Source organism: Mesocricetus auratus, unplaced genomic scaffold (assembly GCF_017639785.1).
Source record: "Mesocricetus auratus isolate SY011 unplaced genomic scaffold, BCM_Maur_2.0 Super-Scaffold_6723, whole genome shotgun sequence".
NCBI lineage: Eukaryota > Metazoa > Chordata > Mammalia > Rodentia > Cricetidae > Mesocricetus > Mesocricetus auratus.
Genome location: NW_024429183.1, coordinates 12274768 through 12289698, shown reverse-complemented (window position 1 = coordinate 12289698; position 14931 = coordinate 12274768). Strand labels below are relative to the sequence as shown.

The window sequence follows — 14931 nt, the reverse complement described above, 5'->3', positions numbered from 1 at the left end:
CCATTGAAAAGGGTCTAAAATAACATGAAATGCAGGTCAGCAAGTTCTGTCAGATGCTGTGTGGCAGAGCACCCTGGTGAAAGCTGAAGACTGTGGAGAAAGTCAAGTCTTAGTGACTTAGTGAAGGAGAAATTGATCTTAGCTCTGTCCACATTGTCTGTGTCCAGAGTGCTGATTCCACACAGATGTTGTGGTTGAGCATGTCCATACTGACTATGGATATCTGGATTTGGAAAAGATACTTCATGCTGCTTTCCTCTCTTCCAGGTTTCAAGTGCCCCATTTGCTCCAAGTCTGTGGCTTCCGATGAGATGGAAATGCACTTTATAATGTGTCTGAGCAAACCTCGCCTCTCTTACAATGGTAAGGGCTGTCTATCTCATCTGCTTCCTGATGTCAAGATAAGTTGGACAGTTGGGGCATAGCCTCCATGTGGTTGGGCTCTGTATAGTGTTCTTTTAGCAGCAATACCTGTGTGGCAGTGGAGAACCTGCTGTTCTAGAGAGCCTTGGTTATAAGTTGGGGTGGCTGGGGAATGGCCAAGGCAGGCAGGTCCCTGGTTGGGGCTATAGTGGTGAGAAAGCTCTCAGCAGTTTTTGAGCATCATGTCCTTACTCAGAAATTTCAAGGACTAGAGATGTAGGTCAGTGATAGAATGCTTGCCTGGCATGCACAAGGCCCTGGATTTCATTTTAGCAACACCCCCAAAAATCATATTTTGTAAATTTTAGATTTTCCAACAAGATTTATGTTCTTAAGCCGGGCATGTGGCGCACGCCTTTAATCCCAGCACTCAGAAGGCAGAGTTTGAGACCAGCCTGGTCTACAAGAGCTAGTTCCGGTACAGCCTCCAAAGCCACAGAGAAACCCTATCACCAAAATCAAGAAAAAACAAATGTTTATTCTTGTATCTCTTACTTGCTGGCCAAAGGATCCCAGTTGCAGGAGGACATGTTATCTGTCATGGTGCATGCAGCCTGAAGTCCTCTGGTCATGCCAGAAGGCTAGCTGCAGGGCAGGCTGTGGCTCTGTCTTTCCCCCCAATGAGCCCCTCATTTCTCCAGCAAACAGCCTTTCCTTTTCTCTGTGACTGCCATGCTCTTGGTCTCTTGCTTTTGCCTTCCCCTACTCAAGCTTGGCTTTGTCCCTGATACCCATCTCTGCCTGGGACCATGAAGGAGAGTGGTTTTCCCTGTGTCCCACATGAAGACTGTTCTGTCCTGTGGGTTGCTGGCGAAAGCTCTCTGTAGACACTGCCTTTGCTGTCATAGCACAAAGCAGCTTCACAGGGGGCTTGGCCTGAGAGAACTTGGCTTTTAGAGTCATTGGGGAGAGCTTTGTAATAATATCTGTGGCAGACGAAGTGCTGTCAGGACTCGACAAAGCAGAGTCACCTCACAGGCTCGTGTGGGAAATGGGGAAGGTGAGGGTCTCTAGCCCCTTTCCCAGAAACCCAGGTCTTCCTGTGTAGCATCACTTGAGTGGCTGGTGCTGCCGGTCCATCCCTCTCACAACAACCTGGAGAAGTCCCCTTAGAGCAGTGGTTCTCAACAGTTCTAACGCTTCAATCCCTTAATACAGTTGCTCATGTTGTGGTGAACTCAACCACACAATTATTTTTGTTGTTGCTTCATAACTGTAATTTGGCTACTGTTATGAATTCTAAGTATCTGATATGCAGATGCAGCCCCTGTGAAAGGGTCATTTAGCCCCAGAGGGGTCAGGACCCTCATGAAAACCGTTACCTTAGAGGAAGGGAAGGTAGGCTATCTAAGACAGAGCCACTGTGGTTCTCTCTCTCATCCTTTCCATGAGCAGCTACCTCTCCCTGTCTGGAAGCTACAGACTTGTTTTGTTTTGTTTTTGTTTTTGGACACAGAGTTTCTCTGGCTTTGGAGCCTGTCCTGGAACTAGCTCTTGTAGACCAGGCTGGTCTCGAACTCAGAGAAATCCACCTGCCTCTGCCTCCTGGGTGCTGGGATTAAAGGCATGCACCACCACCGCCTGGCTTGCAGACTTTCAGTTCAGGAATGTCTTGTAAGAGCCAGTCTTTTCCTGCCAGAGGTAGGGAGGCCAGTTACCTCTAGCCCTTGAGTAGAGTTTACCCTGAGGAGATGGAAGGGCTTCAGAGTCCATGTCTGGCTCCTCTGTACACATGACTAATGCAGATTGGAGGCTGTGGCAGCATGGACACCTCATACTTAGTCTTTTTTTTTTCTGAATACACTAGATAAAAGAGGACATTGTTTGGGGCCAGGTGTGGTGCCTCTTGCCTCTAATCCCAGCACTCTGGAGCAGATGCAGGCAGATCTCTGAGTTCCAGGACAGCCAAGGATACACAGAGAAACCCTGTGTGTGACTGGAGTCCCCAGGACATGTTTTGAATTCAGACTTAGGCCAAAGCATCCAAAGCAGGAACTCTGGGATTACTTTGGTTGTCATGGTAACATAGTCTACCTAGTTTCTCATCACCCCAATCTCACATATTTTACCTTATCAACTTTAAAAGAAGGAGAAGCAGGTACAAAAAGATGGCTCAGCAGTTAGGAACTTGGCTGCTCTTCTGTGAGATGTGAATTCAATTCCCAGCACCCATGTGCCAGCTCATAGACATCTGTAACTCCAGTTCCAAGGGATCTAATCTAATGCCTTCTCCTTCCCACAAGAACCAGGAACACCTGTGGTACACAGACATACATACAGGTAAAACACCTGTACACATGAATAAATCTTTAAAGTAAACTTTTTAAAAGAGTAAGGGAGACATCTCTGTAGGCCATGAGCTCTTGGGATCTCTCTGTAAACGAGCGATGTGAAGCTTGCTTCAGTGGTGGTGAAGTTGTTTTCTCATGAAAAGTGGCCGGAGAGACTGCAGAGTTGGCTCAGTGGTTAAGAACACTTGTTCTTGGCAAAGGACCCAGCTTGAGTCTGAGCACTGGCATGGAGGTTCACCACCTCCTTGGACACCAGACACACATGTGGTGCATACACATACATGCAGGCAAACGCTTATACACACAAAATAATTAAATACATCTTTTTTCTTCAACTAGAGGGCTGAGAATGCAGCTCATGGTTAGAGTGCATGCCTGTGGTGTGTGAGGAAAGGAGCGTGGAGAGTGAGCACAGTGAACTTAAAGCAAGCTCTGGGAGACCTGCACATGCACACGCATTCTCTCTCACCTTCCACAGTCTCCAGTGCCAACTGAGGAACTTTCTGTAAAATTTATGATAGTTGTGTAAGATGAAATTTAGTTAACCACCAAAGGAAAAAAGTGGGAGCCTCCTAAATGAGGCAGATAGAAAGTAGTATTTTTCTTATTATGAAGGTTAGCCCAAGTGGAGGCTTGGAAGGCCTCCAGTAGTTGCCTGCCAGATTATTTTTTAAAATTTAGGGAAAGCAAAACCAGATTCACTGGTCCAACCAGTGCCTAGAGAAAGAGCGCTGCCAAGGCAGGGACTCACCCTGGGAGGCCAGCGACCATCAGAGCCCCCCCCCGCTGGGGACAAGCGGACAAGCCCCAAGCAGCAGCTGTTACTATTGTCACCTTGCTGGGCCCTCCTGTGGCAGCCTAGGATGCTAGAAGCTGAGGGAGTTACAGAGAAGAGAGGAAGGAGGTAAGGAGCCCTCTGGATGAACTTGATTCTATATCTTTCTCCTTCTAAAAGGAGAAAGAACCTATATCTTTCTCCCTCTAAAATCTCTGACCATTATACTGCCTGAGTAGCAATACGGAAGCTCCTGCGATGGAGGGATGCCTTTTCCTTAGCAGAAGAACATTGTGCCAGGCAGTGGTGACACACCTTTAATCCCAGCCCTTGGGAGGTAGAGACTAGCCTGGTCTACAGAGCAATTTCCAAGACATCCAGGACTACACAGAGAAACCCTGTCTTGACAAACTAAACAAACAAACATGGATGAGGAAGAAGAAAAGGAGGAAGAGAAGGAAGGAGGAATGTTCTGTTGGGGCAGGTGCTCTGCTACAGCATCAAGGACATGGCAACCGATCCGCTGCTTCAGGAGACTCCCGAGTTCTGTTCTGGGGTACAGGCCATGCCTGGCTTCTTGCTTTGGATGTTCTCCCCCTTCTTTGCCCAGAGACGTTACCCTGTCTTCAGAGCTCCGAAAATGCTTTTGTGTGTGCTCCTCCCTCCCTCCCTCCCTTCCTTTTCATTTGCTGTGTTCCTGTGTGTACACTCCCACATGTGGGCGTATACCATTGCACACAAGTGGAGGCCGGAAGACAACATAGTGGGGACTCTGGATTCCAGGCACTGGACTCAGGTTGTCAGGCTCTGCAACAAGTTACCTACCATGCCATCTTACCAGCATACTTTCTTGGAGGAAGTGGGACATGTATGTGACCATGTATGTGGGTAAAAGTAAAGGCCAGAGGTTAACATCAGATGTCTCCCTCATCTTTAATTTTTTTAGATTAGCTTTATTTTATGAATGTTTTACCTGCATGTCTATGTGTGCACCACATACATGCCTAGTACCCTTGGAGGTCAAAATATCAGATCCCCTGGAACTAGAGTTACTGATGTTTTGAGCCTCTAGGTGGGTGCTGGTAACTAAGCCCAGGTCTTCTGCAAAAGCAACAAGGGAGCCTAACTACTGAGCCATCTCTTCAGTCCCTCCTCTTATTTTTTGAGATGGGGGTCTCTCATTGAACCTGGAGCTTATGGATTTGGCTACACTGACTTCCTAATGAACTCTAGGAATCCTCCTGTCTTTAACTCTTCTGTGCTAATATTAGAGACACATGCCAACATGCTGGGAATATGAACACATATTGTGCCTCAGTGTCAGGCACTTTACCAACCAAGTCATCTCCCTAAGCTCTAAGAGGCTAGAGGAGAGGACACTTCATGGAGAAGCTGGAAGCAGCTTTTGTGACTATGAAACATCCCAGGCCTTTGCTTTATTTAGTTGGCTTTACCCCTCTGGGTATCCTCATTGCAGCCAAATTTGTCAAAACATTGGATTATACCTAATAAAATCCAGGGGTGTTGGGACAGGATACCTCTGCTGATAGGAGACACTGTGCTTAAGATCTCTGTCTGGAGAGTAGGACACTCCAGCATTGCTAAGAAAGGAGTCAGAGATACTTTGTCCTGTCTGCCAATACATCGGGCCAGTGGTGGCTCTGTACTTGCCAGAGATGCCATAAGACCAGACACTCACCTGTGCCTAAGCTACACCTTCTGCTGGGTGTTTTCCCTTTGGCTCCCATCCTCCTTACTGACATGCAGCAGGGGGAAATGTAGATGCATGCCCTGCTCTTAGCCAACTCTGAGCTGCTCTCAGCCTTCCCTCACAAGCCCCATGCCACAAAGAATTCTGGAGCCCCTTGATGAGTGCCTTGCCAGAGCACTTCCTGGGTCAGCTAAGTCCTAGGATGTCAGAGGCAACAGTGCTGACCTCAGACTGCCCTGTCCATTGTGAGCACCCCCATACGTCTTAAAGAAAAGGAAAGCTTAAGCTCCCTGTGAGATGGGTAGTGTTTTCAAACCACAAGGGAAGTCGCTCATATGGCCTGGACCCTGACAAGAACTCAGGCTTGAGGTTGGTGGCCACTTAGCTGCGTAAATGTCCCTCTCCCTGGGTCTGCAGGGTTCTCTGAGATTTCTCTGAAGTTCTTGGTCTGTAGCTAGCTCAGGAAAGCAAGGGCCTTTCCCTCCTTCTCCTGCTTCTCCTCCTTGGCTTTTCCGTGACAGATGACAGGTGTCAAAAGTGCTGTACCTGATCTTAGAGAGCAGAGAGGCCATGTCCTCCATCCCTATGCATCACAGGCTTTACGTCTCCTGTTTCCTTGTGTGGTCATACGCCTTGGCACGGTACTGCCTGATACTACCCCAGGCAGGCCACACCTCCCCGTGGGCAATGACATTGGTTGGGAGCAGCTCCAGAGGCACCAAGTAAAGAACAGAACCCACAGGCAAAGCTCCCCTTTGTTCCTCTCTTCACTGTCAAGAATTTGCTGACCTCCCTCCCCCAGGGCCCCTGGACATGTCAGGGAGCACTCAATCCATCGGCATTGTTATCTCCGTGTATACCAGGTCCAGGTTCCTTGGCTTTGTGCCAGAGTCCCTGTCAGGTGAGTGTGGAAGTCTCACAGAAATGCTGATAGCCAAGCCTCTGCTCCAAGATTTCTAATCCCCTTTCCAATCCCAGGGACATGTGGTGGCTGCTCATTCTCTGAGCCCTGATGATTGAATCCGTAGGTTTTAAAGAGACCTCTTAAAGGGCCCTTTGCTCCCTGGGTTCTGGGCTAGTTGTGGGCACTATTGGATTCCCTGCACTGTCAGATTTTAAGCCTTCCTTTTTTCATTACATTGGCCACTGTGGGGGGTGGGGTGGGGGTGGGGCAGGTCAGAGGACAACTTGGCAACAGTTGGTTCTCTCCTTTCACCATGTGTGTCTGGAGCACAAACTCAAGTCTTCAGAAACCGTTATGCACTAAGCCATCTTGACAACCCAGATTCCAAGCCCCTTATTCCTTCAGGCCACCATAGAACCTCCAGATGACCTTTCACAGCCTCAGTCCCAGTGTTTTGTGCTCCTTACTCTCTGTCAGCTGAACAGGGCAACTACAAGGTTCCGTTCTTCATACCATGCTGCAGACACCGAGGCTTGCTAGTAAGGTACATAAAATTGGTTTGTGAAGAGGCCATGAAAAGTCTGCATTTAATCAGCAGGTGTTTAAGTCTGGGTCTGCTAGTCCTTCATTGACAAGTGTTCAAGGCTCTACCTGTGGAGACTAAATGAATCACCCGTGTTTTGTTTTCCCTGCTCATTTGAGTCAAGTCAGTCCTGTTAAGGAAGAAAGCCTCCGAGCCCAATCTCCATATCTGCTCCCCACCCCACACTAGCATCCTGGGGGCCACCTGGGCTCTCAGAGCAGGTGCAGATGAGACAGTGAGCACAGACTGTGTGGGAAGCTGCTGGGAACACAGGAGTCTAACTTCCTTCTTGAGTTCACTGCTGAGTTACCCATTGGTAGGGTGATTCCGAAGGAAAACTGTTTTGGACTCTGAGAGGCAGACAAAGAGGACTGTAGCTTGAAAGCCCATGTCAGGGGTGAGATGTCCCAGAGAATGGGGAAGAAATGACCAAGGATGTCTCCAGGATGACTCTACTGTCTCTAGACTAAGCAAGTTTTCCTCCCATCCCTATTGAGGTTTTTTTTTTTTTTTAAAGATTTATTTATTATGAACACAACGCCCTGCCCCCATGTACGTCTACACACCAGCAGAGGGCACCAGATCTCATTACAGATGGTTGTGAGCCACCATGTGGTTGCTGGGAATTGAACTCATGACCTCTGGAAGAGCAGTCAGTGCTCTTAACCTCTGAGCCATCTCTCCAGCCCCCTATTGAGGTTTTTGTTCTCCAGCATGTTACCAGAAAAAGCATCAGGCATATCAAAGTTAAAAAGCCTTTACAGTGAACATCTGTCCCTTGGGTCCTGCATTATATTATATCCCCTTTGTCTGTTCACAATCCATCTTACCTTTTGAATACAGTCTCAAGTAAAATGCAAATTCTAGTTGTCTTAGTCACTATTCTGTTGTTGTGAAGACACCATGACCACAGCAACGCTTATAAAGTACAATGTTTAATTGGAGCTGGCTTATAGTTTCAAGGGTTTAATACATTATCATCATGGCAAGAAGCATGGCAGCGTGCAGACAGACATGGCGCTTTAGAGATAGCTGAGAGTTTTACATCTGGATCAGCAGGAAGCAGGAAGAGGGAGACACTGGGCCCGACTTGAACATTTGAAACCCAAAGCCCACACCCCTTCAATAAGGCCATTATCTCCTAATTCCTGTCAGGGTACTCCACTCCGTAATGACCAAGCATTCAAATATATGAGCCTGTGAGGGCCATTCCTATTCAAACCTCCTCATCAGTGCACTTCTTTTTTTATTTATTTATTTATTTTTTGGTTTGGTTTGGTTGGTTGGTTTGTTGTTGTTGTTGTGTTGTTGAGACAGGGTTTCTTTGTGTAGCCCTGGCTGTCGTGGAACTCACTCAGTAGACCAGACTGGCCTCCCAAGTGCTAGGATTAAAGGCGTGTGCCACCACTGCCCAACTGAATAATTGGTATTTTATGGGTTTTTAATAGTTTTCTTTCCGCCAAAATAATCAGGACACAAACAGCAGTGGGAAGAGAGGTTACCACAGCAAAGGACCCCAATCCTGGACCATTCTCAAGTCCCTGACAATGGCAAGACATGTGGCGTCTCTGGGTTTCCTCATTCACACAATGAACATGGCAGTGTCCCGTGCCTAGCTTATAAGATCCTGCAGCTCAAAGGAAAACATAGACACAGAATATCATTATGTGTCATTACTTACTACCCGTGTGGTGGAAGGTAATCTAAACTCACCTTCCTGAACAGCCATAGACTGTTCATTTGGTGTTGTGTTGTGGTGTGGGGGGACTCGCATGTGATCCATGTCACCTCTGCATTACCAAGTCTGTCTATGGCTTTATTAGCATTCAGTCTAAACTTTCTCCTTGGACAGTCTCGATAGTCTGTTCTCTGTACATGTTGCCCCACATCTATTCTGAACCCCACATCTAGACTAACTCAGATTTATGGCCTTGTGGAGATACACACCTCTGGATTCATCACTCTAAGCTTTCCTTTCCCTGTGAAGTCTCTTAATGACATATGCAGGCTGTTGCCCGACCGTTGTTAGCAAATGTGCTGTTGCTCCATGGTGGAGTTGGCCTCCAGAGTGAGCTCCCCTTCCCCACCTCTAGTGCCTCTTGGCTAAGCGAGGAGATGCAGTTCAACAGCACAGCAAGATTCTGCCCTTGGGACTTGATTTTACCCTTGCCTGTGACTCCTTGAGTCTCTTCAGTCTGTCTTAGCAGACTTCTCCAAGTTCCCAGGTGCCTTGACAGTTTCTTTTGTCTGGAATCTAATCCCTCCCACCGCAGACTATGCCTTTGGCTCATATTACTGTGAACTTTTCTAAAGTGAGTAAGCACTTTTCTTCCATACCCCTAATGCCTGGGCTTCTGGCTCAGAGGGCTCTTCTAGTTGTTTCTCCCATTGCTGTGTTCCCCGGCACATGAAGCACAGTGGTTTAGGTAATGCAAGTAGTTCTAGACCTGTGTTTGCTCTGTGCCACCCACCCTGATTAACCCTGTTGGTCTCCCTGTCTCTCTTCCAGATGATGTGCTGACTAAAGATGCGGGTGAGTGTGTGATCTGCCTGGAGGAGCTGCTTCAGGGGGACACGATAGCCAGGCTGCCTTGCCTGTGCATCTATCACAAAAGGTACGACATCCAAGGGGGTAGATCGCCTTCACCAGCCATCCAACCCTCTTTGGTTATGGGATGGCTTCCTTATTTAGCAGTGTCAAAGAGCCCAAGGGTCTAGCTCCCCTTCCTACTGTTGTAACCAAGCGAGGTAGGCTTGGAGCTCCTGAGAGGGGTGCCCTCATCACCCCAGATCTGGCCATGCTTATCACTGCCAGCCTCTTATCTGGTCTCACCTTCTTGGTATTAACTGTTGCTGCCCTGGCTCCTTGTACTTGGGATTTGAGCCTTACAAGACCACTCTTGCCCTTCCTGCAAAGCCAGATCTACCAGAGCCTGCCCTACTGCCCCTGCCTCCTGCTGAGCCAGGATCATTCTTGGGTTTTTTGTTTGTTCGTTTGTTTGTTTCTCTTTTCTTTTGGGGGGTTCTAAATTTTTTTATTGATTTATTAAGACAGGATTTCACTATGTAGCTTCAGCTATCCTGGAGCTTACTCTGTAGATTAGGCTGGCCTTGAACTTACAGAGATCCACCTGCTTTTGCCTCTGAACTGGGGTTAAAGTTGTACACCACAACTACACCCAGCTTATTTTTTTATTTGATGTGCATGGGTATTTTGCTTGCATCTATTTATATGATGTGTGTGATATGTGTGCCTGGTACCCACTGAGACCAGAAGAAGGCATTGAATCCACGGGAGCTGGAGTTAAAGATGTTTGTGAGCCACAATGTGAGTGGTAAGAACTGAACCTTGCTCTTCTGAAAGAGCAGCTAGGGCTCTTAACCACTGAGCTCTCTGCCCAGCCCCCAGGGTCGTGTGTGTGTGTGTGTGTGTGTGTGTGTGTGTGTGTGTGTGTGTGTGTGTGTGTGTGTGGATCTGAGTGCAAGATCCTACCAAGGCCAGTTGCATTTATGGGACTGTGAACTGAACTTGGGTCCTCTGGAAGAGCAGCATGCACTCTCAACCACTGACCCTACTCTCCAGCTCCACCTCTGCCCCCGTGCATTCATCATTCTTGATATTGTTCCCTTTCCTGCAGCAGGGAGTAATGATTTTCCCCTGGGGTCCTTTCAGGAGAGATTTAGAAAGTCTTTCCCAAGAGTCCAACCCCTTGACAGGCACCCTTGGCAGGAGCAGTGCTGTCAGCAGCTGATGTGTCTCCCCTTGGTACCCACTCCAGCTGCATAGACTCCTGGTTTGAAGTGAACAGATCTTGTCCAGAGCACCCTGCTGACTGACCCTGCTGGGCTGGCTTGCTGACTCCTCTCAAAGGTGAGCCCATAGTTGGTGGGAGCTCTGTGCTTACAGGGTCAAGTTTCTGGGAGCTCAGGGAGAAGGGCCAGGCTACCTGAGACACACCCCTCCAAGGAGAAAGCAGAAGCAGAAAGACAGGAGCAGCCCCAGGATATGGAGGGATTTCCTGGGGAGACATGAGAGAGGAACTCAGTGCAGAGGTAGAGTCACAGTGCTTTCCCTAAGGAAAGGCAGAACTATCTATCCTCTGCAGAGTGCACCGGCTGAAGCGGACGAGCCCCGGCCAGGCTCTGCAGCTGTCTCATCCTTGCTCACGTCTCGGAGGCAGGCTCCGCAGGCTCGTTTCTCTAGAAATGGAAGAATCACTAAATAGAAGGCCTGTGGAACATACACTGTCCACTGCCAAGTGCTTGTCTGATCTTTTCACTGCTGGCCACCTTTCCCCACTTCTAGGGGATCTGAGGACTCTGGGCCATACTCAGCAGTGTCACAATGACAGCATGACAACTCCCTCCCACACATACAAAGGTGTCTCCAGTGCAACTGTTCCATTTCCTCCCCAGGCTACCGACCCCTCTCCTGTCCTCCGCCCTGCCCGTGCTTTCTGAGGTCTATGCTGGCATATTTCTCTCTCCCCCTCCCTCCCTCTCTCTCCCTCCTTCTGCTCTCCCCCCTCCCCTTTTTCTGATAAACAGAACATAGATCCCAGAAAAAACAATAGCCCATTCCACTTCATCTCACATCCAAAGGTTTGGGGGGGGTGGGGATCTCTTTTCTTCTCTTTCTCTCCTTTGTTCTGTTTTCTTTTGTTAGGTTTATTTTATTTATTCCAAGTAAATGCCCAGACCAGCTGACGGTGTCAGGCAAATCAGGGACATTTGCTCTTTTTACCTTCACCTCACAATCTGATGACAAGGGGAGAAGACAAAGCAAGGGTGAGAGAGAGAGGGACTGGACTCTGGCTTCAGAAAGCAGGTCCAGATTGCCTGCCGGCATGACGTTTGGCTTCCGGGGGCCTTCCTGGACTGAACCAGACGCCCCTGCCAACCAGCCTGCCCTCGGGGACACCCTGCTGCCACCGTGAGATGCAGCTGCAGCTCTCGGCCGGCCGGATGGAGCACGACTGACTTCTTGCGACCCACACAGGAACAGACAGCCCTGTTCCTGAGAGGAGGCTCCTGGGACACTGGACAGAGCTGAGCTTGGGACACCAGAGGGAACAGGGCACCCCTTCTGCACTGACTTCCAGAAAATGGTCCTCCCTCCTCCCTGAGGACACCCAGCTGGATGAGAGCGAGTCTGAGAGAAGAATGAATTGACCTCTATCCTTCCCCTCACCCTCAACCCAGGAGGGAAAGGGCATTTTCTTTTTCACCTTTGAAAGGCGTTGTGGGTCTGTCTTTAAAGTGTTTACAACAACAAAAAAAATTATATAAAAAAGTCTAGTGTCGACTGGTGTTTTCCCTCGTGATGTTTACAGATTGCTGTTTGCTGCCCAGCTAATACCCACTCAGTGACAGAACCAAGTATAGCCATGTCTTCCCCGCTAGCACTGACGGCGGGCGGGCGGGCGGGCAGGCAGGCAGGCGGGCACACGGTCACTTCCTTTGCCCAATGCCCCAGTTGGTTCTCTGTGTCACCAACCTTTCTCCTTTGGGGGATTTGTTTCATTTTGTTTTTCTGTCCCATCTTTCTGGCTTGGTTGTGCGCTTGTCTCCCCTTAGTACTTTGATATCTTGGTTTACTTTGCCAAAAAAGAAAAAGGAAGACAGCCCATCAAGGACACTCCCCCAGGCCATTCCCCTGTCTTCCCTGCCTTTCCTCCTGGATCTGGTCCAATCAGGATTTAACAACCACAAATACACTGAAAAAAAAATGCCTGGGCATTTTTCTTAGGCCCTTGTGGGGTTTTTTCTTTTTCTTCTTCTGAGAAAACTTAGACTTACTAAAGGAACATGTACTGCTACCCTTTTTCAGGCACACTGAGAACATTTTAGCCATTGATGTTCACACGTGGCATCAGCCCATGCAGGATAGGTTTCTGTATTTATATATTAAAATACAAAAAAAGAAAAACCTTACAAAATGTTTTAAAATTGTTCAAAGCTCGGGAGAAAAGCTCTTCATCAGTCAAGGTGTTTTGATATGGTATTAAAATAATGTCTAATAAAAGATGCACCGTGTGATCTTATTTTAATGAAGTGTTGTTACACAGTCAGGAGTGGAGAGCAAAGGCTTCTTCCCTGTGTCCGCCTCCCTAGCCCAGCTCTCCTTCAGCACCTGCAGTGACTCTCAGCCACACCCGGGCAGAGAATGGACAGTGGTGGTTCAGATGTGTCTTTCCCAACTGAAGTCTTAAGCATTGTGGAGTAATTGTCAGTCTACTGTCATTGCTGGTTGTAATGGAATGTTTCCGGGAAGATAGTCAGGGGCAAAGATCTTGCAGTCATCAGGTGCTGCAAGGATGTGGGTGCCAGCCCAGAGGGTCCCTCACCACCTCTGCTCCCCATCCTGCGTTCTGCTCGCCTGTGCTCCATCCACAGCTCAGTGCTGACTCATGGGCATGCTTCCCTGAGGCCCAGAAAGAGGCCCTGGTTTGGAGCTGTGCCTGCCGGCTCTCAGTCCCTGAACCAGAACCAGTCCCTCAGCCTCATAAAAGTTGGCAAGTTGCGGGCTGGGCAGGAAACTCAGGCCAGGGGGAGGCAGTGTGTGCCTGCCTGACTCCTAGCCAGGTTCCAGGAGTTGCTTTTCAGGGCCTCCTGCAGAGCCTGCTGAGGAAAGCTCTGGAGGCAGCTGGCTACGTATCTCTGCCATGACCATTTCCAGACCTGCCCCTTGTACTGCTGCCTCAGGGCCCAGTCCCAACAGGCCCTCCGAGTCTGTACTGTGCTGCCATTCTTGCTCTGAGGGCACCTTTCCTCGGGTGCTTCCTGAAGCACCTACTCTGCAAGGACATTTGTTAGAGGCCAGTGGACACGTGAGCCAAGGCAGACAGGCAGGCTCAGAGAACCGAGTGCTTTTGAGCCCAAATGTTAAGACCTCGGGACCTGAACTGTGAGCACTGTTAACACCAGAGACTGGGATGGCTGTGCTGGGGCACTTTACTTCTTGGCAGAGTGGCGAGGAAGTCATTTCATCTGAACCGGATTCCCTGCCTGTGAAGTGGGGCCACAGTCCTGCAGCTCCGAGGAGCGAGGGTCAGGGATATGCCCCAAAGGCCTGGCACATGTGCAATAGGCTTCCTCGTAGCTTTGTCACTGCAAAGGGAGGGCACTGTTCTATTCCCAGCACCTCCAGCTTCTGCCTGGCAACTGTGTTCTCCCTGTTCTATATATAATCCTACCAGCAGAGCTGGCGGGGCAGGGCCCAGCCCTGAAAGCGATCTCCTTGCCTGACCCCTGGGCCTGGAGACAGGCTGTGTGTGCCCACCTTGGCTGTGTGCGCCCGGCTGCTTTGGCAGTGCTGTGGCAGAGTCCGGTGGTTGAGTTGGTTGGGGCAGCGCTGGGCCCCACACGGGTGCTATTCTAGGCTCTCTAGGCGGTGCTCACCTCATCCCCAGTGACTTCCGCCCCCACCCGGCACACCAAAGCCCTCTGTTGAGTGTCATGTCCTTTGGATTTGGACCCAGTTTGCCTGGTGTGAGGGTGGACTAGACTTGTCTGGGCTTCCTAGGTGGCACTTGTGTTTGTCACCTGCCATCCAGACAACTCTCTAGAATCCTATGTTGCTCCTGCTCTGCCTTTCTGAGAGGGAAGAAAAAATGGAAGGGCCAAAAGATGGGTTCTTCCCCTTTCTGCTCTTAGCAGCCCAGAAAGCCTTCTGAGAGCTCCAGGAGCCACTTTTGAAAACCGCCCATCTAATAGCCATTTAATAGTATTGAAGCTCATAGGAGAATGTCCTTCTTAGGAGATAGACGCTGAATTATATAGTTGAGTGATTTCAAGAAATGTATAATCTAACCCCAAACGGTTCCCCCCTAAAAATGCACAAAGCAAATACGGCAAAAATGTCCATTGTTAAATCTTCAATGACTGATATTTCAGTGAATAGTGTACTTGTTCTTTCAACTTTTCTGTATGTTTGGAGTTTTCTTTAATAAAAGAAATTGTGGGGAAATGGCTGTTTATTGAGTGCCTACTAGTTGCCTGTTCCTGGAGGGTGTGTAGGAGCCCTGCCCAGTGGAACTCAATTTGGGAGGGCTTGTGGGAGGAGCAAGCAAGCCATCCCCGGGCAGGGTTCACTGGAACTCTACCTGGTGATGGAGCAACTGATGTATGGATTTCTACATCCTGCAGAGGTTTGGGAGAGACCCGTGAGACAGACGTCACAGAGAAGGGGTCCTTGGAACTGGGACTGAGACAGTAATGGGTGGCGGCCTCTGCCCCGGAGCA

The 14931-nt window shown here is 49.1% G+C and overlaps 1 protein-coding gene across 3 annotated transcripts in view; it reads left to right on the top strand.

Moving 5' to 3' along the window:
• Znrf1 (zinc and ring finger 1) overlaps positions 1–14656 on the top strand; it is a 98357-nt gene extending 83701 nt beyond the window's left edge. The window contains exons 2-5 of one of the 3 annotated variants that reach the window (XM_021228954.2): positions 268–363; positions 9197–9302; positions 10467–10558; positions 11687–14656. In XM_021228954.2, the coding sequence (XP_021084613.1) occupies positions 268–363; positions 9197–9302; positions 10467–10524 (260 nt within the window). In that variant the 3' untranslated portion in view covers positions 10525–10558; positions 11687–14656. Of the gene's footprint in view, positions 1–267; positions 364–9196; positions 9303–10466; positions 10559–10793 lie in introns of all 3 variants that reach the window. The other 2 variants (XM_013115666.3, XM_013115665.3) reach the window with 2 other exon arrangements.
• Positions 14657–14931: the final 275 nt, after the last annotated feature.